The sequence below is a fragment of the Salvelinus sp. IW2-2015 genome, linkage group LG4q.1:29 (assembly GCF_002910315.2).
Source record: "Salvelinus sp. IW2-2015 linkage group LG4q.1:29, ASM291031v2, whole genome shotgun sequence".
NCBI classification, from domain to species: domain Eukaryota; kingdom Metazoa; phylum Chordata; class Actinopteri; order Salmoniformes; family Salmonidae; genus Salvelinus; species Salvelinus sp. IW2-2015.
The window spans coordinates 42639850-42665761 of record NC_036842.1 but is presented as its reverse complement, the minus strand read 5'-3'; the positions used below and the strand labels follow the sequence as shown (position 1 = coordinate 42665761).

The window sequence follows — 25912 nt, the reverse complement described above, 5'->3', positions numbered from 1 at the left end:
GAATAAACAATTATCTGTAGAATCTGCTCATTAAGAACTCCGGTGGGGGGGTTGGGCGCAGCCCAGTGGCGCTCTCCACAGCCATGTTGCTAAAGACAGTGGTTTCTCTTGCGCTTGGTTGCGATCACTCGCTGTGGTCCTGAAAATATTCTCCTGCTCACAGGTTATGATTACATTTCTTCATATAGTTGCAGCACCCCTGACCTCCTTGCCTCCTTCTCAAAGCACATTGGAGGAGGAGATGGGACATGAGGAATCATGGAAATACAATTTAGATTCAGTGTAAATTTGCAGATTGGAACGTGGCCAGCATGATTCACACAATGAATTGGTGAGTAGTAGTGCTCAAGTGTGAGTCGGTGTGTGTGCTCTGGTTTGATTGACAGGTAAGGGAGACCATGGCATGCAGATCCCAGGAGGACCGTTGGACAGACAGGACAGCCTCCACAACATGGAGAGGTGAGCACTGGTTACAGATCTTTTATGGGCGATTCCAGCACTATGGATGTTACGTTTTCACGCAAAATAAATGTTTTCATGTCTTGCGTAATGGACTAACCAAATATAAACTAACCTTTTGATGTGTGTGTCTATAGTAGGGGTGTGCCTAGGGCTGTGGAGGTCATGAAATTTTGTCAGCCGGTGTCACTAATTGACCGTTAATTAACATAAAGGTGTTTATCACTGCGCTTCTACGCGTACAAGCTGCTGCTGCGCGGCTTTGGAACTTCTACATTTTAGGAAATTGAATAAATCCATTTAATATAGCCTACACCATCACAATAAATTCCATGATTTATTTTGATGTGATAGGCCTATAAACCTGAGAATGTCTTAGAAATCAAAACATAAGGGCACTATATTGATGATCTGGAAAAGTTTGCCAAAAAAAAGGCATGCTTTCTGATCCTTTCAATGTGCTCGCTGTGGAGAGGCAGTTGCAATTGGTGCTCCGCTGGACGGAAAGCAAGTTAAGAGATCTAATCGATGGAAGATGGAATTAAAATGACATAATTAAAGGTGAAGTGAGAGGCTACAACTAGGGTTGCAAAAATTCTGGAAACTTTCAACAAATTCCCTGGTTTTCCATAAATGTTGTTTGGCGAATTATGGATTTCCTGTTTATTCCCTTCTGATTCTGGGGAAAACCTCCAACCGGGATTTTGGGAAACCCGGGAAGTTTATTGAAAGTTTCCAGAATTGTGCAACCCTAGGACATTTGCTCGTTGAACATCCCATTCCAAAACCATGGGCATTAATATGGCGTTGGTCCCTCCTTTGCTTCTTTAACAGCCTCCACGCATCTGGGAAGACTTTCCACTAGGTGTTGGAACATTGCCGGGGACTTGCTTCCATTCAGCCACGAGCATTAGTGCGGTCGGGCACTGATATTGACCTTGCTCGTAGTCGGCGTTCCAATTCGTCAATGGGGTTGAGGTCAGGGCTTTGCAGGCCAGTCAAGTTCTTCCACACCGATCTTGTCTGCTCCGCCCATAACCGTAAACCATTTCTGTTTGGACCTCGCTTTGTGCACGGGAGCATTGCTGAAACAGGACCTTCCTCACACTGTTGTCACGAAGTTGGAAGCACAGAATCGTTTAGAATGTATGCTGTAGTGTTAAGATTTCCCTTCACTGGAACTTTACACTCCTCCACCAAACTTTACAGTTGGCACTATGCATTGGGGCAGGTTGCGATCTCCTGGCCTCCAAATCCAGATTTGTCCATTGGACTGCTAGCTGGTGAAGCATGATTCATCACTCCAGAGAACGTGTTTCCACTGCTCCGTAGTCCAATGGCGGCGAACTTTACACCACACCAGCCAACGCTTTGAGTTGTGCATGGTAATCTTGGGCTTGTGTGTGGCTGCTCGGCTATCGGAACCCATTTCATGAAGCTCCCGACGAAAACTTCTTGTGCTGACGTTGCTTCCAGAGGCAGTTTGGAACTCTAGTGATTGTTGCGGTCCCGTTCTGTGAACTTGTGTGGCTTACCACTTTGCAGCTGAGCCGTTGTTGCTGCTAGATGTTTCCACTTCGTAGCAGGGCAGAATTTTGACAAACTGAATTGTTGGAAAGGTGGCATCCTATGATGGTTCCATGTTGAAAGTCACTGAGCTCTTCAGTGAGGACATTCTACTGCCAATGTTTGTCTATGGAGATTACATGGCTGTGTGCTCGATTGTTTACGCTGGTCAGCAACCGGTGTGGCTGAAATGGCCAAATCCACTAATTTCAAAGGGTGTCCACATACTATTTTGTATAGTGTATGGTCATTATTTGAACTGACTAGCCAGCTAATGAAACGTTTAATTGACCAGACATTTTAGAAATTTACTGGTCCCGTATGCATTGGGTATGTAACCTGTTTAGGGCGTCCACCCACAGTGCTCAGAATGACAGAAATCACATTTTGAATATGGTCATTCATATTAACAGAACATGCAGGGAGAGATTACAATGATGTGCAGTCCTTACCGAATTCTGATGTGCACTTTGAACATTGTAGAATAATTGTCCACATTTACTTTTCCTCAGCCAACAAGACGAATAGTAGAAAAGTTTAAAAGTTCTATTTGTCAGCTTGTCGAGAAAGAAATGACCTATTCCAAACACTCTGGGACAGTTGCGGGACGATAGATCCCAAATTTATACAACCAGTAGGCCTAGGCTACATAAACTAAAAAAGTACATTTAAAAAGCAATGAGTCTGATGCAACAGATGAGAACGTTTAGCTTAACGTTGACAAACCATTATTTCTATACATTATACGCGCAGAAATGTGCACAAGGCAGTAGGCTACTTTCGAATCTTCGCTCCATAATGCTATTAGCGGGAAACCACCATTGTCAAAATATCACTGCACACGTGAGCAGTTTCATGTGATAGATGAAAATGTCCATTAGAAGTTTAGAAGAGTGATCTAATAGGCTGCTTGGAAGCAAGGTAAGACATGCCTCGTATTAAAACGTTCAGGTTTCAAACAATGCGGTATATGTTTTGGTAAATGCATACTGCCTCCATCTCATTGTAAAGTGTTGTGACGCGCTGATGACGCCTGCCTTCCGTTGCCGTTTGACGCCGTGTTGAAAACAACTGAACTGGCAACTCTGAAATCTCAGACTTATGTATAGTTCAAGACAACTTGTGAGTTCAAGACAACTGGGAACTGGGGGGGAAAAAGAGCTCCGACTGGTGAAAAATAGTTTTGAATGGCAGTCCAACTCGGAATTCCAACTCGGGACCTCGGGCCTCTTTCTAGAGCTCCGACTTATCAACCTGAATACGTAATGATTTTACCTCCGTATTTTTCAGAGTTCCCAGTTGTCTTGCTCCAGCAGCAGCTCTTGTGCTGTGTGACAGATTTTCCACTCAAAGGCTCTATCTGTATGCTGTACGGATGTGAGAAGATGTATAACAAATATCCTGTACACTCCAAATTTAACTGCACTTAATTATGCAAATATCAGACAAAAGCCGGCTATTACCGGCTAATGGGCTTCTGAGTGGTGCAGCGGGCCAAGGCACCATCTCAATGCAAGAGGCGTCACTACAGTCCCTGGTTTGAATCGAGGCTGTATCACAACAGGCCGTGATTGGGAGTCCCATAGGGTGGCGCACAATTGGCCCAGCGTCGTCCGGGTTTGGCCGGGGAGGCCGTCACTGTAAATACGAATTTGTTCTTAACTGACTTGCCTAGTTAAATAAATGTAACGTTTAACTGGTTAGGACAGTTCACGAGGTCTCCTAAATATCTGACTAGGTAGGAATCTTATGACTAAAGAGGCTTCATGCATAGTTTTTGATTTGTACCCCCAAGTCAAATGTATATTCTGAGCACTTGCAACCAATTTTCTTCTCTGAGAGACTTTGTTGACACAGCCCCATTTTGCAAATGACAAACTTTATTTTCCATGCTCCGATTGACTTTCCCACAGAATTGCCCTCATAGATATATGCTACTATACTTTATTTTAGACATGCATGGCTCTGGGTTCTGGGATGTTGTATATTCACTCAATCTGTCCTTTCACCTTATGTGTGCACTTTGCTACATGGATTTACCATTTTGTGATGAGTGTGCATGATTATGCCTTTCCCGCTCTTCCCCAGCCTGCTCCCCAAGGCTGTGAAGAGGCGAGTCTACGCCCTGAAGAAGCTACAGGTGCAATGTGCCAACATAGAAGCAAAGTTCTATGAGGAAGTCCATGAGCTGGAGAGGAAGTACGCTGGCCTCTACCAACCCTTCTTCGACAAGGTACAGTCACACCCCACTACTACAGGTGCTACCTTTGTGGCTTCCTCTTCTTGTGTCCTTTCCTCTCCTGGGCACTGAGCTAATAACAGGATTACTGAAAGCAAATGACGGACATATATTAGAAATTTCTTAACAATTTGTACAGACTAAGGACAGGAAACCACTTTTAGATAATGACGCCCCACAGGAAGGGAAAGAGGTGGAATACTTCCAACAGTGACTCACTACTCAATGCAAAAAAGAGGGAGCGCTGCTTTGGCATCAAGTATGAAGACAGGTGCTCATCGGACAACAGGTTATAATTTATAGCGACCAAATGGAGTTGCAGCTACCATTTACGTATAATGCCTTCTGAAAGTATTCAGAGCCCTTGACTCTGTCCACATTTTGTTACGTTACATCCTTATATTAAAATTTGAAAAATATATATAGAAATAAACTCGGTAATCTACACAATACCCCATAATGACAAAGCAAAAACATTTATTTTTTTGACACTTTTGCAAATTTATTACTAATAAAAAAACAGACCTTTTTATTCTGACCCTTTGCAATGAGACTTGAAATTGAGCTCAAGTGCATAATGTTTCCATTGATCATCCTTGAGATGTTTCTAAAACTTGATTGGAGTCCACCTGTGGTAAATTCAATTCATTGGACTTGATTTGGAAAGGCACACACCTGTCTATATAAGGTCCCACAGTTGACAGTGCATGTCAGAGCAAAAACCAAGCCATGAGGTAGAAGGAATTGTCTGTAGAGCTCCAAGACAGGATTGGGTCAAGGCACAGATCTGGGGAAGGGTACCAACATATTTCTGCAGCATTGAAGGTCCTCAAGAACACAGTGGCCTCCATCATTCTCAAATGGAAGACGTTTGGAACCACCAAGACTCTTCCTAGAGCTGGCTGCTCCGCCAAACTGATCAATCGGGGGAGAAGGGCCTTGGTCAGGGAGGTGACCAAGAACCCGATGGTTACTCTGTCTGGATGGTAGAACAGTTCCTCTGTGTTGATGGGAGAACCTTCCATAAGGACATTCATCTCTGCAGCACTCCACCAATCAAGCCTTTATGGTGGAGTGGCCAGATGGAAGCCACTCCTCAGTAAAAGGCACATGACATCCCGCTTGGAGTTTACAAAAGGTACCAAAGGACTCTGACCATGACCACTTTAAACAATGCCACTTAATAAAATGTTTACATTCCCTACATTAGTCATCTCATATGTACAGTGGGGAGAACAAGTATTTGATACACTGCCGATTTTGCAGGTTTTCCTACTTACAAAGCATGTAGAGGTCTGTAATTTCTATCATAGGTACACTTCAACTGTGAGAGACGGAATCTAAAACAAAAATCCAGAAAATCACATTGTATGATTTTTAAGTAATTAATTTGCGTATTAAAAGTTCAGGTTTGAAAATGCCAACAGCTAATTGCAAAGTGTTGTGTGAAGCGCTGATGAATTCTGCTTTCTGTTTGAGCTGCTGCTGCTGCTGCATCTGAATCTGTATGCTGGTACGGGTGTGATAAATAAGATGAATATACTGTAGCTTACGCACGTGCCAATTTAATTTCACAAAATTAGGCAAAATAACCTGTAGACTAAGCATGACCAGTCAAATGTATTTATATTGACTGGTATTTCCATCAATGAATAGGCTAATATTCATTATTTCTCAATTACATTTTTTTCTTCTCCCGGACAATTGACCGCCACCATTTTTTATTTATCGGCTTTTCAATTTAGTGGCTTGTGGAAACACTGCCTGGGGGCGTATTCATTATGCTGATTCTGTTACAAAATGTTTGTTAAACGGAAGCAAACAATGAAATGGGGAGGGTCCTACTGTATTTTGTCCAATAGAAACTCGTTTTTAGTTTCTGTTTTGCAAATGTTTGGCCTAATGATTACACACCCCTGCTCTTTCTCAGTCTTTGATCTATTGCGTGTAGACTGTCCTAGCCTATTTATTGATTGGCCCTGCTTTGCTGAAGTTGCGAGACATTGCAAGATACAGCTTTCCATTGCGAGATACGGCTTTTGATTGCCGATAGATAGGCCTAGTGCACGGTTCTGACTGTATGCCTGGTGGCCGACCTGCCTATACTGTGCCCCTCCCCTCTCTCTGTCCCTCACTAGCTCGCTATGAAAGATGCAAGTGTTTGTTCTAGGTAGTACGGCAACTAGTCATTCTCCTCGGTTCCAAAAATACTTAAACTTAAGAGTTGATTCCTAGCGCAATCTAATCTTGACACACAGAAATGGGAGTCAACACCGGGAGTCGGCGAGCAAGGAGTCGAGGAATAAATTATTTTGTAGTCGACTCCGCCACAAAGTCATTGTCTTTACCAATTGGGAAAATGGCAGAGAAATATCTGTAAGGCAATACTTTTGAGAAGTTAAATGAGAAGGAAATGCCAACTTTGTGAGGTGGAATGGAGTTACAGTAATGGTAGAACAGGTGCAATGTTTAACCATCTGAAAGGGATGCACCATGAGACCTAAACAATTACTGGCACCAGTGCCGCTACGTTGTGAATTCACCTTGATTTTATTACATTTCTTATTTTAATGGAAAATTGTCACTGTCACATCCCTAGTAGTTAGTGGTTGGCTCTTTTAAAAAGTTAGTGCATGCTGTGTCTTGCCAGTCACTGATTTTTTTTTTATATGTGTGTGTTCTACCCACAGAGACGAGACGTGGTGACAGCCACAGTGGAACCCACAGACGAAGACTGTGAGTGGCACAACGACAGAGAGGAGGAGGAAGAGCTAGCGGTTAGTGAACTGATTGGCTCATGTATCATGCCCCTCAAACACCTTGTAGCCAGTCACAGCTCTGTTTAGATGGAACCTTCAAACTAGGAACCAGAGTATACATTTTTGTTGTTGCAAATGAGAACGCTAACTCTGTGCTTTCTCGTTAGTCCCATTTCAAATTATACATGGTGCTTGGTCACCTCACCAAATTTTGGTGTATTGTGTTACCTGTGTTAGATCTAATTTAAATCATTACTAAACATAAATTACAGGAGACATGAGAAGTAAATCGGAGAAAGTTTATGTTGCCAGTCTAAAGCAATACTTACAAATGTTTGTGTGTGAGATCTGTCTGGTAGTATATGGAGGGGCATGGCCACCAAGCACACAGGTGACCATAGTTTGCTTATTAAGAAGGGACACACTATTGGTAATTGGGGGAAGGTTTCTGTTCTAGTCCAGCTCTTTCAAAGTAATCTATATATTTCTGTATCGTACAGGTTAAAGTAACTAAACTGTAGAGGTTTTTATTGGCTTAGTTTGACAAAGTGCATTCAATTACAAGTGTTTCATGTCACCTGGTGCCTTATGGGAGAGTAAGATGGTTGCCTGTCTCTGCACGTGTTAGTTGCTGTTTGCAGTCCTGGGGCTAGTCAGACTGATCTTCAAACTTTATATTTATTATTTACTTTGAGCCTGGTCCAGCATCTTGTTGGATGATTTGTATATACCTGCTCCAAGAGCCTTAAAATTAAAAATCTTGCACTGGATCTTCTGCTTCCTGCCTCTGCTTGCTCACCGGCACCAGCCAGACAGCTCGAACTATCCAGGACAAGTAACGGGCCTACCATCCACCCTTAAAATGTGCTGCACTTGAACAAAAGGATAGCTCTCCAGGACAACTGTTGGTAACTGACAACTGCATAGTACATGCACAGATGGGGAATACATGAGAAATCAAAGTGTAGTAACAATTGTCTGCCTGTAGGAGGAGCTGAAGAAGAAGGCTGCTGTTGAGGAGAAGGAAGAGGATGCCGCCCCAGAGGAAGACCCCAAAGGCATACCCGAGTTCTGGCTCACCATCTTCAAGAGCGTGGACATGCTTAGTGACATGCTGCAGGTAAGACTGTCTTACTTTCATGTGGAGCCTAGTCAGTGTGTGATATCTCCTAACTAGCGCGCACACAGTGGAGTGGTGAGTGATATGCTACATCTGAGTGATATGCTACAATGTAAACACATTGGAGTGGAGTACTGCATTGAAGCGGTTTCTGTCCCATCAGGAACACGATGAGCCTATCCTGAAGCACCTTCAGGACATCCAAGTCAAGTTCTCTGAGCCTGGAGAACCTATGGTAGGTATTACAATCCAACTGAGTCTGGGATCCATCTTTTTTTCCCAGGATCATTGAATCCTTCATCTGTGTCAATGTCGAAAGTTGAAATTGATAATTGAGTTCCTCTTCTGACTTGTTTTTTTCAGATCGCATCCCTTTATTCATAGAATGAATACATTTTGTACAATAAACTGATCACATAGCTGATCGAATAATCTCTATATGTGCGAGACAGTGGTTTTTGTGAAGGTATTTTCTGTGTAATTTGTCCCTCTATTGTTTCCCCTTGGCAGAGTTTCACACTGGAGTTCCACTTTGAGCCAAATGGTTTCTTCAACAACGCTGTGCTCTCTAAAGTTTACAAGATGAAGTCGGAGCCTGATGACGATGATCCCTTCTCATTTGAGGGCCCGGAAATTATCGCCTGTGAAGGGTGAGGTTCAACGACATTAGGGAGATTATCACGATTCTCGATCTCAATACTCATAGCAAGGAAACAAAAAACATTTCCTTAGTAAAGTGGTCCTAATGTTGTAAACAAATAATGTTTCCACCAAGAGTCAAATGTCTTTATTTTCTAAGCTATTGCACATGTTTTACATATTCACGAAGTGAATGGCAATATCGGGTTAATTTCTGCAACAACTAATTGAAATCCTAGGCTTCACTTCCCAGCTGTTTCCAGACCCGCAGCTATCAAGTTGTAGCTGTTTAACTTCTCTAGGGTATGTGGGACGGTAGCGTCCCACCTCGTCAACAGCCATTGAAACTGCAGGGCGCCAAATTCAAAACAGAAATCCCATAATTTAAATTCCTCAAACATACAAGTATTTTACACCATTTTAAAGCTACACTTGTTGTAAATCCAGCCGCTGTGTCCGATTTCAAAAAGGTTTATGAAGAAAGCACACCAAACGATTGTTAGGTATGAGCCAAGTCACAGAAAAAGAAAGCCATTTTTCCAGCCAAAGAGAGCAGTAACAAAAAGCAGAAATAGAGATAAAATAAATCATTGACCTTTGATGATTTTCATCAGATGACACTCATAGGACTTCATGTTACACAATACATGTATGTTTTGTTCGGTAAAGTTCATATTTATATCCAAGTTTAGGCGGGAAGCTACTATCTCACTTGGCAAAAAGCCTGAGAAAATGCAGAGCGCCATATTCAAATTAATTACTAAGAAAATTACTATTAAATAAAACTTTAATTAAATCACACATGAAAGATACCAAATTAAAGCTACACTGGTTGTGAATCCAGCCAACATGTCAAAATTCAAATAGGCTTTTCGGCGAAAGCATACGATGCTATTTTCTGAGGATAGCACCATTGTAAACAGAGAGATAAGCATATTCCAACCCTGCAGGCACGACACAAAACGCATAAATAAAAATATAATTCATGCCTTACCTTTGACGAGCTTCTGTTGTTGGCACTCCAATATGTCCCATAAACATCACAAATGGTCCTTTTGTTCGATTTAATTCCGTCGATTTATATATCCAAAATGTCAATTTATTTGGCGCGTTTGATCCAGAAAAACACAGGTTCCAACTTGCTCAAACGTGACGACAAAATATCTCAACGGTTACCTGTAAACTTTGTCCAAAAATTTCAAACTACTTTTGTAATACAACTTTTGGTATTTTTTTACGCTAATAATCGTTAAAATTGAAGACGGGATGATCTGTGTTCAATACAGGATTAAAACCAACCGTAGCATGCTTTCTGGTCATGCGCTTCTAATCTAACAGGACACCTAGAGTGACTCGACTTCAAGATGGCCGTATTTCTTCATTACACAAAGGAATAACCTCAACCAATTTCTCTAGACTGTTGACATCCAGTGGAAGCCGTAGGAACTGCAAGCAGTTCAATTAGAAATCTGGATTCCCAATGAAATCCCATTGAAAAGAGTGACCTAAAAAAGAAAATCTTGTTTGTCTTCGGTTTCGCCTGCATTGTAACGCATCGCTCATCTGTTACATGTCATATCGCTGAGTCTCTGTTTAATAGATCATAGAGTTCAGTGTTTTTCTTTTTTGCCATGGGAAATTGTGTATCATGGTGTTGTGACAATAATAAACCAAAACCTCAAGGGATGTTTTCCCGCACGTAGATTAACCCATAAATCTAAGCCTGTGGAGGTGGGGTTCTACTAAACTATATGTAATTGTTTTAGGGTCATACCAAGGATCATTTAGCTATTTGATTTTGAATTTTAAGACTCCTTGAAGTGTCAAAAGATATAAAAATATATATATATATTTGATAAAATCATTTTCGGGCCTTGTTTTAGCCCATACAAACGCATAAAAAAAAGATTCACTACGGGAAACCTCTTTTTGTTGGGGACTATCTCTAGCTTAAACTGACAGGTTTTTATGGGGTGCGGACATCGACTAGGGGTTTAAGGTCAGTCCTGGACTGAAAAGCTATTTCAATGGAGATTCTCCGTTGACAATGCTTTTTAATCCAGGACTTTGCAGAAACCGTCCCTCAAAGTTTTACTCGTCATGTCAGTCAGCACATAAAACAAAGTCCATTCAATTGTAATTTCTCCTTTCTCTCCCTGCCCTCCCCTCTAGTTGTCAGATAGACTGGCATAAGGGGAAGGATGTGACGGTGAAGACCATTAAGAAGAAGCAGAAGCACAAGGGGCGTGGCACAGTCAGGACGGTCACCAAGACAGTCCCCAACGACTCCTTCTTCAACTTCTTCAGCCCCATTAAAGGTGAGAACACACCACAAACTAGTCTATACACCCTTTGCATATTTTGCTCCCTTCTATTTAAATCTAAACGTGGATAAAATGAGGATCCCCCCCCCCCCAGATCTACATGACCTACTCCACACGTTCAAAGTGGAAGAAAAAATGTATAGACGTTTTTGAAAATGAAGATGCATAGGTCCTTCACACCCCTTGGAAGAAGCACCTTTGACAGCAATTACAAATCATTTTGAATACATTTCCTCCAACTTTGCAAAACTCATGGGGCCCCATATATCTATTGTTCTTGGCAAAATTGCTCAAGCTCATTCAAGTTGGTTGAAGATCATGGCAGAGATGTCACTATGGCAGAGATGGGAACAAGTCACAATTTTGCTCTCGCATTAAATCCGAAGTAATAATAGGCAAGTCTCAAGTTCCAGAGCTCAGGTCAAGTCTCAAGTCCCTAATTTGGGGTTTTTGAGTCAATGGTTAAGTGTTTTATACCAATTTCAATGCCATTTTTAAGAAAGGTAAGTAATATTTTCTCTTTTCCTTATTCTAGCCTACTAGTACAATACATAGGCTTATGTAATAAACTCCACAGATCATGAAATAAATGTTTCCTTGAATCATCATTACTAATAGAAAGCTTTGTATGATTTGATTTACACATGCCTACCACTTTGAAGATGCAAAATATTTTTTATTGTGGAACAAACAAACAAGAAATAAGACAAAAAAACTGAACTTGAGCGTGCATAACTATTCACTCCCCAACGCCAATACTTTGTAGAGCCACCTTTTGCAGCAATTACAGCTGCAAGTCTCTTGGGGTATGTCTCTATAAGCTTGGCACATCTAACCACAGGGATTGTTGCCCATTCTTCAAGGCAAAACTGCTCCAGCTCTTTCAAGTTGGATGGGTTCTGCTGGTTTACAGCAATCTTAAAGTCACACCACAGATTCTCAATTGGAATGAGGTCTGGGCTTTGATTAGGCCATTCCATGACATTTAAATGTTTCCCCTTAAAACTTCTTATGGCTGCAATCCCGACAACGGGATGATATGACAACAGCCAGTGAAAGTGCAGGGCGCCAAATTCAAACAGATCTCAAAATTAAAATTCCTCAAACATGCATGTATCTTATACCATTTTAAAGGTAATCTTGTTGTTAATCCCACCAAAGTGTCCGATTTCAAAGAGGCTTTTCAGCGAAAGCACCACAAACGATTATGTTAGGTCACTGCAAAATCACAGACAAACAGTAATTTTCCCAGCCAAATACAGGAGTCACAAAAAGCAGAAACAGAGAAAATGAATCACTAACCTTTGATCTTCATCATGACACTCATAGGACTTAATGTTACACAATACATATGTTTTGTTCGATAAAGTTAATATTTATATCTAAAAACCTCAGTTTACATTGGCGCCATGTTCAGAAATGCCTCCAAAATGTCAGGAGAAATTGCAGAGAGCCACGTCAAATAACAGAAATACTCATAAACTTTGGTGAAAGATGTATGTTTTACATAGAATTAAAGATGCACTTGTTCTTAATGCAACCGCTGTGTCAGATTTCAAAAAGCTTTACGGCAAAAGCACAATATTCAATAATCTGAGAACAGCGTTCAGCCACAAAAGCAAGCCTTACAGTTACCTGCCAAATTGTGCAGTCAAGAAAACTCATAAAAAGCATTATAAATCTTCACTTACCTTTGCTGGTCTTCGTCGGAATGCACTCCCAGGACTCCCACAATAAATGTTTGGTAATGTCCATCATTTATGTCCAAATAGCTATTTTTGTTAGCGTGTTTGGTAAACAAATCCAACGCCAGGAAGCGCGTTCACTAAAAGCAGACTAAATGTCAAAAAGTTCCGTAACAGTCAGTAGAAACATGTCAAATGATGTATTGAATCAATCTTTAGAATGTTTTTAACATAAATCTTGAATAACGTTCCAACCAGAGAATTACATTGACTTCAGATGTGCGTTGGAACAGAGCTCCCGCATCATCAGAGCATGGTCAGGTCATGATAGACCTGACTAATTCCTGTCTCCTTCGGCCCCACTTCACAGTAGAAGCATCAGATAAGGTTCTATAGACTGTTGACATCTAGTGGAAGCCGTAGGAAGTGCAAACTCATCCATATCATAGATTTCCCACTTCCTGTTTGGATTTTTTCTCAGGTTTTTGCCTGCCATATGAGTTCTGTTATACTCAGACATCATTCAAACAGTTTTAGAAACTTCAGAGTGTTTTCTATCCTAATAATAATATACATATATTTGCATCTGGGACTGAGTTGGAGGCAGTTCACTCTGGGCATGCTATTCATCCAAAAGTGAAAATGCTGCCCCCTATCCCAAACAAGTTAATGACCTCCTTGCCTGGTCTGTGAGTTTTGGTGGGCGGCCCTCTCACGGCAGGTTTGTTGTGGTGCTATATTCTTTGATTTGTTTTTAATGGTGCTCCGTGGGATGTTCAAAGTTTGTGATATTTTTTTATAACCCCAACTGATCTTTGCTTCTCCACAACTTTGTTCCTGACCTGTTTGAGCTCCTTGGTCTTCATGGTCCTGCTTGCTTGGTGGTGCCCCTTGCTTAGTGGTGTTGCAGACTCTGGGGCCTTTCAGAACAGGTGTGTGTATATATGCTGAGATTGTGTGACACTTAGATTGCACACGGGTGGACTTTATTTAACTAATTATTTTACTTCTGAAGGTAGTAATTGGTTCCACCAGATCTTATTTAGAGGCTTTTTTGAAACAAGTACTTTTTCACTTCACCAATTTGGACTATTTTGTGTCTGTCCATTTACATGAAATCCAAATAAAAATCAATTTAAATTACAGGTTGTAATGCAAAAAAACAGGAAAACCGCCAAGGGGGATGAATACTTTTGCGGGCACTGTACAGCTACATTTTGGCTGACATTATGAAATCTCCAATTTGAACGAAGTGTTCTTATTTACCCCCTGACCACTACATGCGCGTTGAGGTCTGTGGTTGGCTGAGATTAAACATTCACGGAGACTCTTGCTCAGAGAGCATATTTTCAAGCGACAAGTGTTGAAAATATAGGATAGTGTTCTATTTTTCCCCTTGCCGTTCTGCACCTTCTGGCGCAGTGGCACTAGCCAGAGCCAAATGTAATGGTCATTTCCCATGTGATTCTCCGTTTTGAACAACGGAATTGCATGTTCACTGTAATAACAGGAGAGGAAGGTGGTGCTGCTCTTTTGGGAAATCCAAGTCTCGAGTGTTACCGCTCAAGTTAAGTCCAGAGTTATTGACGCTGAATTCGAGTGTCAAGTGTTTATTCTTTTTGCCAAGTCGAGTAGTACTCAAGTCCAAGTCACGTGACTCGAGTCCACAGCTCAGATTGATGAACCGCAATGTTTGAGTATTGTCTCTGGTTTTCACGTAGATTTAAGTCAGGGCTGAGACCAGGGCAGTGGCGTTAACTGTCATGCAAATAACTGTAGTTAACCGTTAATTAACATATACACTTTTAGCATCTCCTGGCGTCCACGCATAGGTTACATGCCACTGATGCAGGCCTTTGGAACATCCGTTTTAAAAAGTCTAATAAATCCATGTAATATAGTCTACACCATCACAATATATCCATGAATTTAGGCAAGTCTAAATAAACATTATGATATGAAGTAAATGTAGCCTATTTCGGAAGAATAGCATATTCTGAGTCTTTGTTAGGCCCGGATTTGGCTATGCGATTATGGCTGTGGGTTTCACTAGTTCATTTAGCAGATAAGATTTGCTTATAATTCCCGTGGCATTATTTTATAGTCAAAAATACAATTGGTCAGAGGGAGTGCACACATGCAGATATTCTATGTTGATCGGTTAACAAAGTGATCATTTGAAAAAGGTCCTCCTAAATGCTTAATTTTGTTACTTATACAACTTTAGTTCTGATACAAACTGTAGTCTATACGTTTTGATTTCTAATACATTCTAAGGCTGCATGATGCGACTAATGATTTGAAAAATGTCACAATTTGACCAGGACTTGATAACATTCTCACATCTGACTGTTCTCAATTTAATCGGGTCTATACATATAGCCTACCAGGCCATTAGGACCTGATGGAGGGACAATAGAGCCCTGAGTACCAGGCCATTAGCACCTGATGGGGGGACATTAGAGCACTGAGTACCAGGCCATTAGGACCTGATGGAGGGACAATAGAGCACTGAGTACCAGGCCATTAGGACCTGATGGAGGGACAATAGAGCACTGAGTACCAGGCCATTAGCGAATGGCCGTTAGCAAGTTTGGAAGGCTACTAATGACCATCAGCGGCATCAGAGCGCAGATTTGGAGAAGCCTAGTTACCGTGACTCAAAGGTCACGTGGAACTTGACGGTCGTGACCCGTGACTGCCGACAATGTAACAGCCCTAGCTGAGATTGGACCAATAAACACTCATCACTTTGTGGAAACTCTTTCTGGTGTGTCTTTGGCTTTATAATTTGGGTAAATGTTACCATGAAAAGTAAAACTCAATCCAATTGTAAAGTCTTTAAAAGACAGAGGTAGGTTTTCTTTTAAGGCAGGGATTGGCAACTATGATTGGGGTGGGGGGCAACACAAATCTCAACTAGTCGAGGGGCTGCAGTTGCACCGCCACCACCAATAATACATATTTTGCCATGCGGTGTAGAGAAAATGTTTGTTTTAAAGCAAGTTTGCTGCCATTCTACACATTTTGCCATGGAGTGGAGAGATTTTGGAATTGTGTGTCGTGTATTTGGCTATGCAGGATTAAGTGATATGACAATTCTATTCTATAAAATCATTTCTCTGTAATTAATATTACCTTATTAAGCTAATCAGGTAAATGTAATTAACCAGAAAGTCGGGCCACCACGAAATAATGTTTATAGAGCTGTTATCTTCCGAATAAACTCTTAAAGACCTAGTAATATTTAACCTCAATAGCAGTCAATATTTAATCGTCACCTTAGTCTCATCTGAAAGTTGTAAATTCTTGGTTATCTTCTCGAACCCTGGCTAACAAGTTGAATCAGCAATACAAAATTTGGTTTAATTATTTATTTACTAAATACCTAAATAATCATACATTGATTACAAATTATGTCATAAAGGAAAACGGCCCTAGCGGATGGAACAGATATGACGGCTGGTTACACAAAGAAAGGGGGTTGGGTTTTGAATGAAAGAGCGGGAAGACTGAGACGGGCCGTAGGCAGCCATGCTATCGTAAATACAGTATCTTATGCATTCTAAATAACCGCCCGTTTGGAAAAGGAAAATGCAATAAATATTTACCCTGAGCTGCGCTTCGCTTGGTTGGTCGTAGATCGGAGGCCGGATTGTCCTTTGAAGTATGTCTGTTGGTAGAATGGATACTTGGTAGTACCTTCGTCGTGTGGTAGAACAAATACTCTGTCCATCCTCTCCTAGCCCAAGTCTACAGTTGCTGCGCTAACGCAACAGCTAGGTGGTATCACTTCTTTAGTGAATAAGAGTTCAAAGTTCATACCAAGTTGCCATACTTTAAGCTCATGCTATATTCTGTCTGGTATAGTCGAAATTCATCCTTCCGGCGTGTAGGTCGTCACCTTCACATTGAAATTCGATGCTAATTTTGTTAGGTTCTTGCTGAGGTTGGCTTAGTTCTGTAGGTGGTCTTTGTCCTTTCAACGTGGGGATGGTAAGTCCTCACGTCCTTGGAACAGGAAGTAAAATTTTCGTAAAGGGGCTTATATTGGGTTGGGAGAGGGCCGTGTTTCATAGTTTACAACCAGTGTCTGTTCACATGGGCGGGGCCACTGAGTTGAGCATATTTCACTCATGAAAAACAATTCTCTCATTTAGAAGCTAAAATTACATTTAATCTTTTCACATAGTTTCATATTTAAATTGCACAATTCCATGTGAATCTGATAACTAGAATGTTTGACTTTCCCAATATACAGTTTGTCGTCCTAGTAATAATGTCTCAGACGCCAACTGATCTGACATCATATTCATTAAGTACCAACGCATATTTTCAACTGGTTGGATTACCGAAATATGGTTCAGTTTCCCACCTTTTGATGTTACCAGACTCTCCATGTTAACAAAAAGACTTTCAATAGTCACATCGGTAGAGTAGAGAGAGGAAAAAGGGGAAAGGTATTTATGGGGGTCATAAACCTCCCCAACATGTATAACTAATTTAATGCAATTCTACAAATTCTTCCATGGTGCGGAGACGGATGTTTGCGGTTTTAAATATGACATCGGAGTGAGAATGACTAGCGAAATCAGTGGGTGCCCCCCGGGCGGTATTTTATCTGGCCGCTAGATAAACTTTTATTCTAACTCGCAAAAGTGAGTTGAGACCCCGACTGAGTAAAAAATATGCTTAACAAAAATCTAAATGCAACAATTTCTAACATTTTATTGAGTTACAGTTCATATACATTAATACATTCTTTACGCCCTAATCTATGTATTCCACATAACTGGGAATACAGATGCCTTAAAAAAAAATGTAGGGGTGTGGATCAGAAAACCAGTCAGTATCTGGTGTGGCCACCATCATGCAGCGCACCATCTCCTTCGCATAGAGTTGATCAGGCTGTTGATTGTGGCCTGTAGAATGTTGTCCCACTCTTCAATGGCTGGATATTGGAGGGAACTTGAACACGCTGTGGTACACGTCGGTCCAGACCATCCCAAACATGTTCATCGGGTGACATGTCTGAGTATTCAGGCCGCGGAAGAATTGGGACATTTTCAGCTTCCACGAATTGTGTACAGATCCTTGCGACATGGGGCCGTGCATTATCATGAAACATGAGGTGATGGCGGCAGATGTATAGCACAACAATTGGCCACAAGATCTCCTTTACGGTAGCTCTGCATTCAAATTGCCATCGGTAAAAAGCAATTGTGTTCATTGTCTGTAGCTTATTCCCGCCCACACCAAAATCCCCCCGCCACCGTGGGGCACTTGGTTCACATTGTTGACGTCAGCAAACCGCTCGCCCTCAGGACGCTATACATGTGATCTGAAACTCTCCAAATACAGGTGTGCCAAACTTGTAGCGTCATGCCCAAGAAGACTCGAGGCTTTAAATGCTGACAAAGTTGCTTCAACAAAGTGCTGAGTAAAGAGTCTGTATGTAAATGTTTCATTTTTTTATACAGTTGCTACAATTTCTAAAAAACAGTTTTTGTTTGTTATTGTGTGTAGATTGAGGGGGGACAACTATTTAATCAATTTTAGAATAAGGCATTAATGTAACAATGTGGAAAAAGTCAAGGTCTGAATACTTTCCAAATGCACTGTATGTACAGTACCAGTCAAGTTTGGACACGTACTCATTCAAGGGTTTTTATTTTTTGCTTTTTTCTACATTGTAGAATAGTGAAGACATCAAAACTATGAAATTACACATGGAATCATGTAATGTCCAAAAAAGTGTTTAACAAATCAAAATATATTTGAGATTCTTCAAAGTAGCCACCCTTTTCCTTGATGATAGCTTTGCACACTCTTGGCATTCTCTCAACCAGCTTCACCTGGAATGCTTTTCCAACAGTCTTGAAGTAGATCCCACATGCTGAGCACTTGTTGGCTGATTTTCCTTCACTCTGTGGTCCAACTCACCCGAAACCATCTCAATTGGGTTGAGGTCGGGTGATTGTGGAGGCCAGGTCATCTGATGCAGCACTCCATCACTCTCCTTGGTCAAATAACCCTTACACAGCCTGGAGGTGTGTTGGGTCATTGTCCTGTTGAAAAACAAATGATAGTCCCACTAAGCGCAAACCAGATGGGATGGCGTATCGCTGCAGAATGCTGTGGTAGCCATGCTGGTTAAATGTGCCTTGAATTCTAAATAAATAAGTCACCAGCAAAGTACAATCACACCACGTCCTCATGCTTCACTGTGCAAACCACACATGCAGATCATCCATTCACAAAGACATGGCCGTTGGATTTTTTAATTTTTTTTATTTGGATTCTTCAGACCAAAGGACAGATTTCCACCAGTCTGATGTCCGTTGCTTGTGTTTCTTGGCCCAAGCAAGTCTCTTCTTATTATTGGTGTCCTTTAGTAGTGGTTTCTTTGTAGCAATTTGACCCATGAAGGCCTGATTTCATGCAGTCTCTGAATTGTTGATTTTTAGATATCTGTTACTTGAGCTCTGAAGTGTTAATTTGGGATACAATTTCTTAGGCTGCTAGCTCTAATGAACTTATCCTCTGCAGCAGAGAACTCGGGATCTTCCTTTCCTGTGGCGGTCCTCGTGAGAGCCAGTTTCATCATGGCGCTTGATGGTTTTAGCGACTGCATTTGAGGAAACTTTCAAAGTTCTTAATGTTCACTTGACTGACCTTAATGTCTTAAAGTAATGATGGACTGTCGTTGATCTTTGCTCAAGCTGTTCTTGCCATAATATGGACTTGGGTCTTTTACCAAATAGCCCTATCTTCTGTATACCACCCCTAGCTTGTTACAACACAACTGATTGGCTCAAGCGCATTAACATCTTGACCGCATGTATGTGTACATGCAAATTAAATGTATACACAAATGTTATTCGATCATTGCACCCACACTGCTCTCACGCCTCAACGAGCATCTGCGTGGCCAGGCGCTCAAATTGAAAAAGGTTCTATTTGTGACACTCAGTTTTGCTGCAAGTCCGGCCTTTCCCATCTCCTCATTGGTGTTTAGGAGCATGTACACTCGTGTGTGTGATTGAAAGATGAACTGACGTCCACACTCCAGTCGGTTGTAGTAATGCACCGTAAAGTTTTTTGCCAACCGCCATATAAAGTTCAAATAAGTAAATTAGAAGCCTGAGGAAGGAGGAGAAGTGACAAAAAGGTAAACCAAATTCCTTTCTCTTCTGTGGATTGGATCAGTATTTCAGGTAAAATAACAACCCAATATTTATCGCAGGACATATTAGCTAACAGCAAGCTAGCTAAATTGCCATAAAACATTAAACATTTTTGACCAGTCCCCAAATTAATATAATTGGTTCAGAGTTTTGATATTTCAACCTGCGAACACGTGTGTCTAGTTTGGTCAGCATGTTAGAAGGAAAGAAATTCCAATTTTATTAATGCACACCTGTTAATTGAAATGCATTCCAGGTGACTATCTCATGACGCTTGTTGAGCGAATGCCAAGAGTGTGCAAAGCTGTCATTAAGGCAGTATAACATTTATTTTTGTTTTAACTTTTTTTCTATGTGTTATTTCATAGTTTTGATGTCTTCACTATTATTCTACAATGTAGAAAATAGTAATAAATAAAAAAAATAGAAACACTGGAATGAGTAGGTGCCCAAACTTTTGACTGGTACTATACATACATACAGTCGTGGCCAAAAGTTTTGAGAATGACATGCATATTAATTTTCACAAAGTCTGCTGCCTCAGTTTGTATGATGGCAATTTGCATATACTCCAGAATGTTATGAAGAGTGATCAGATGAATTGCAAAGTCCCTCTTTGCCATGCAAATTAACTGAATCCCCCAAAAACATAACCACTGCATTTCAGCCCTGCCACAAAAGGACCAGCTGACATCATGTCAGTGATTCTCTCGTTAACACAGGTGTGAGTGTTGACGAGGACAGGGCTGGAGATCTCTGTCATGCTGATTTGAGTTCGAATAACAGACTGGAAGCTTCAAAAGGAGAGTGGTGCTTGGAATCATTGTTCTTCCTCTGTCAATCATGGTTACCTGCAAGGAAACACGTGCTATCATCATTGCTTTGCACAAAAAGGGCTTCACAGGCAAGGATATAGCTGCCAGTAAGATTGCACCTAAATCAACCATTTATCGGATCATCAAGAACTTCAAGGAGAGCGGTTCAATTGTTTTGAAGAAGGCTTCAGGGCACCCAAGAAAGTCCAGCAAGCGCCAGGACCATCTCCTAAAGTTGATTCAGCTGCGGGATCGGAGCACCACCAGTACAGAGCTTGCTCAGGAATGGCAGCAGTCAGGTGTGAGTGCATCTGCACGCACAGTGAGGCGAAGACTTTTGGAGGATGGCCTGGTGTCAAAAAGGGCAGCAAAGAAGCCACTTCTCTCCTGGAAAAACATCAGGGACAGACTGATATTCTGCAAAAGGTACAGGGATTGGACTGCTGAGGACTGGGGTAAAGTCATTTTCTCTGAATCCCCTTTTCGATTGTTTGGGGCATCCGGAGAAGACAAGGTGAGCGCTACCATCAGTCCTGTGTCATGCCAACAGTAAAGCATCCTGAGACCATGTGTGGGGTTGCTTCTCAGCCAAGGGACTGGGCTCACTCACAATTTTGCCTAATGGTACCAACACATCCTCCGAGAGCAACTTCTCCCAACCATCCAGGAACAGTTTGGTGACGAACAATGCTTTTTCCAGCATGATGGAGCACCTTGCCATAAGGCTAAGTGGCTCGGGAAACAAATCATCAATGGGTCCATGGCCAGGAAACTCCCCAGACCTTAATCCCATTGAGAACTTGTGGACAAACAAAAACCCAACAATTCTGACAAACTCCAAGCATTGATTATGTGCAGGATGTGGCCCAGAAGTTAATTGACAGCATGCCAGGGTGGATTGCAGAGGTCTTGAAAAAGAAGGGTCAACACTGCAAATATTGACTCTTTGCATCAACTTCTTGTAATTGTCAATAAAAGCCTTTGACACTTATGAAATGCTTGTAATTATACTTCAGTATTCCATAGTAACATCTGAAAAAAATATCTAAAGACACTGAAGAAGCAAACTTTGTGGAAATTAATATTTGTGTCATTCTCAACTTTTGGCCACGACTGTACATACAAACACACAAGTATGTTGACATCCCTTCAAATTAGTGGATTCCGCTGTTTCAGCCACACCCGTTTCTGACAGGTGTGTAAAATCAAGCACACAGCCATGCAATCTCCTCAGACAAACATTGTCAGAATAGTCTTACTGAAGAGCTCAGGACTTTCAACGTTGCGCCGTCATAGGATGCCACCTTTTCAACAAGTCAGTTCGACAAATTTCTGCCCTGCTAGAGCTTCCCTGGTCAACTTTAAGTGCTGTTATTGTGAAGTAGAAATGTCTATATTAGCAACAACGGCTATGTTGCGAAGTGCTAGGTTACACAGCTCACAGAACAGGAGTCTATCCTCGGTTGCAACACCCTACCGAGTTCCAAACTGCCTCTGGAAGCATCCTCAGCACAATAATTGTTCTTCGAGAGCTTCATGAATTGGGTTTCCATGGCCAAGCACCTGCACACAAGCCTAAGATCACCATGCCCAATGCCAAACGTTGGCTGGAGTGGTGTGAAGCTCGCTGCCATTGGACTCTGGAGCAGTGGAAACTACTCCCTGTAGTGAGGAATCACGCTTCACCATCTGGCAGTCTGACAGACGAATCTGAGTTTGGCAGCCAGGAGAATGCTACCATAGTGCCGACTAAAGTTTGGTGGAGGAGGAATAATAGTCTGGGGCTATTTTTCATGGTTCAGGCTATGCCCCTTAGTTCCAGTGAAGGGAAATCTTAATGCTACAGCATACAACTACATTCTAGATGATTCAGTTTGTGGAAGGCCCTTTGATAACAAGCGTACCCATAACATGCCACCACATTACTTGAAAATATGTAGGGTCAACTCTGTGATGTTGGATTTGCCCCAAACCTAAAATATTTCATTTATGCCAAAATGTTTATTTCTGTGCGGTCTTCACTTACAGCTTTGTTTCGTCTGTGGGTACACGTGGTTATGGGGGGGGGGGGGGGGGTCATTGCCAAATGTTCCGTACTTCACAAATTGAACTGTCAGGCCTCTGTCAAAGAATGGTCCCCATTTTCAAGCTAATCTAGCGGCCCTCCTGTGTTTCTGCTATATTAATTTGGAAGTGGGGCTGTGTTGCTGCTAAGTTGTTGCCACCACGCCAACTAAATATTTCTACCGGCGCTCTTTAAAGATACTGGAGCTTTTCTCAGCCAACAAGACGGCTGACGGCAAAATCAGTTTACTATTCAATTGATCAGCTTGTCGCATTCAATGACAAGAACATAATATTCCTCTCGAGGCACTTTCAAGTTGACTGCCATAAGGAGAGAAACATGCATTCGGATAAACCCAGTCATTGCACAACATTCTTAATGCAATCATGGGGAAAAACACAGTTTTGAAAGAAGATTTGATGGCCACTCCTAAAAATGAGACCTGCACAAATAACACAAAGGTATCCATGCTTCAAAGGTAAGATGCATGGGTACCCATTTAAAGGTTAACTAAGCATGCAGAAAGCAAGATTTTCCTCTTCAGGCCATGTGTAGCATACAGTAGTTTCTCTGCAGTTGTTCAACACAACCAGCAGGTGGCGGTAGACTCTCACTGCTGCACCCTGATCCTGGCAGTGGAACGGCTTTCCCCCAAATACTCATTCTGCACAGACTTCAATGTATCATATTGATCTGGTTACTAAGACGGCAAGCACTTCTTTAGGCATTTTAAATATCTCTGGATGTGAATTTTGATTAGTGAGTTTAAGATGCTTTTCGTAATAATGAAAAGTGCTTTATAAAGTAGGCCTAAACGTGGTATTATATTTATACATCTGGAATGCGTCCGTACTTAGAGATATGCAGGACAGGGGCTGCTCACATTGCCTCTTACACAATGACTGTCTATTCATGGTTAGATGTGTTATTCACAGCCTGGTCTGTGTAGGCACAGTCTCTGTTGTGGACTAGAATCAGACTTCTGTCCGACCATACGACTTCAAAGCTTAGCGTGCGTCAAAGACGTGAGCTTTCCATTCTTCGCCAAGGCCGGAACTAAACAGTGTGCTTTTGCGACCCGAGATTTTGTTTTGTTTACTTAGCTACAGCTCATTTACACATCACACACACCTCCAGTTTGGAGTTCTTATTGTCTTGGTGAAGAATGGAACACACACACACAAATACACACACAAAAGTGTGTGTAAAACCAAAGGTGGTAGGACCATGTAAGGGTGCCCCAACTAGTGGGTCTATATCACTGTCACAAGGTGATTTGCATATCTTAGGTCATCTGAATGAGTAAAAAAGCACCTTTTTATTTGAGCTCTTGACTCCCATTTTCTATCTATTAGTCAGCCCTTCCTTTCAAACATGCATGCACCAATCCTGAATCCTCACCTTCAAACTCTGAATACCTCTTTGGTGTATCCTAGGCGTGTGATTGGTAGATATTAATATTGTAGCTCAGGTGTGTGCCCTCAGGGTGGGGCCTGTGTAGTCAAGTCTCTGAATCCGCTATCTCTCAAACAATAGATTTTCTTTGTGAAGATAAATACATAAATTGTACACCTCGCCCTCTCAGACTCACTTCCCGCCCTTCAATGTAAGCCAGCATTTAGTTCAATTCAGTGTAGCCAAAATGTCTTGACATGAATTCAACTCTTTCCTCTGTTCCATCCTCTTTTTTTTTTTTTTTACTTCATTCATAAGTCTCTACCTAATCTTCTTTCCTATTTTTATCTTCCCTTGAAGAAAGTTAAGTCCATTCCGTCTCCTATCTCCTCCCTGCAATCAGTGTTGTCTCTCAGGCTATGTGAGTGGGAAATGGGGAGAATGCTGGCTAAGGGCTAACCTTGACTCATCTGACTTTCCCTCCATAGCAAACTCCCTGGAATGCAGCCCTGCCTGCCTGGTACCACTGTGGGAATGTGTGTGCGCACACCCACCCATGTGTTACTGTCAAAGAAGGTTTATAGTTATGCGTGAGTGTTGTCTGTTTGAATGATTGTTTGTTGCACAAGCGTGTGAGAAGTGAATCGTATGTATGTACACTACCGGTCAGAAGTTTTAGAACACCTACTCATTCAAGGGTTTCTTTATTTTTGACAATTTTCTACATTGTAGAATAATAGTGAAGACATCAAAACTATGAAATAACACATGGAATCATGTAACCAAAAAAGTGTTGAACAAATCTAAATATATTTGAGATTCTTCAAAGTAGTCACCCTTTGGGCATCAGGTAGCCTAGTGGTTAGAACGTTGGGCAAGTAACCGGATGGTTGCTGGATCGAATCCCCGAGCTGACGAGGTAAAAATCTGTCTGCCCCTGAGCAAGGCAGTTAACCCACTGTTCCCCGGGCGCAGATGACGTGGTTGTCAATTTAAGGTTGGTTGTCTCTCTAAATCAGAGGGGTTGGGTTAAATGCGGAAGACACATTTTAGTTGAATGCATTGTTGTACAACTGACTAGGTATCCCCCTTTCCCTTGCCTTGATGACAGCTTTGTACACTCTTGGCATTCTCTCATCCAACTTCATATGGAATGCTTTTCCAACAGTCTTGAAGAGTTTCCACATGCTGAGCACTTGTTGGCTGCTTTTCCTTCACTCTGTGGTCCAACTCATCCCAAACCATCTCAATTTGGTTGAGGTTGGGGGATTGTGCAGGCCAGGTCATCTGATGCAGCACTCCATCCCCCTCAGTCTTGGTAAAATTGAATCATAGCGCTTGGTGGTTTTAGCGACTGCATTTGACGAAACTTTCAAAGTTCTTGAAATGTTCACTATTGACCGACCTTCATGTCCTAAAGTAATGATGGACTGTCGTTTTCTATTTACTTATTTGAGCTGTTCTTGCCATAATATGGACTTGGTCTTTTACCAAATAGGGCTATCTTCTTTATACCACCCCTACCTTGTCACAACACAACTGATTGCACGACTCCGTTAGCGTCCCTTGAGTTAGCCATGTTTCCGTGAAGCAGAGCACGTTGCAATCCCTGATGTCTCTCTGGAATGCTACCCGTGCTCGGATTTCATCAACTTATGT

General features: G+C 41.7%; 1 protein-coding gene across 5 annotated transcripts in view; it reads left to right on the top strand.

Moving 5' to 3' along the window:
* The window catches only part of nap1l4a (nucleosome assembly protein 1-like 4a), a 59112-nt gene that overhangs the window by 12272 nt on the left and 20928 nt on the right, over window positions 1-25912 (top strand). For all 5 annotated transcript variants that reach the window (XM_023984724.3, XM_023984725.2, XM_023984722.2 and 2 more), the window contains exons 3-9: window positions 387-459; window positions 4114-4258; window positions 6955-7041; window positions 8012-8143; window positions 8307-8378; window positions 8654-8793; window positions 10955-11100. In XM_023984724.3, coding sequence (XP_023840492.1) covers window positions 387-459; window positions 4114-4258; window positions 6955-7041; window positions 8012-8143; window positions 8307-8378; window positions 8654-8793; window positions 10955-11100 — 795 coding nt within the window. The remainder of the gene's footprint in view (window positions 1-386; window positions 460-4113; window positions 4259-6954; window positions 7042-8011; window positions 8144-8306; window positions 8379-8653; window positions 8794-10954; window positions 11101-25912) is intronic.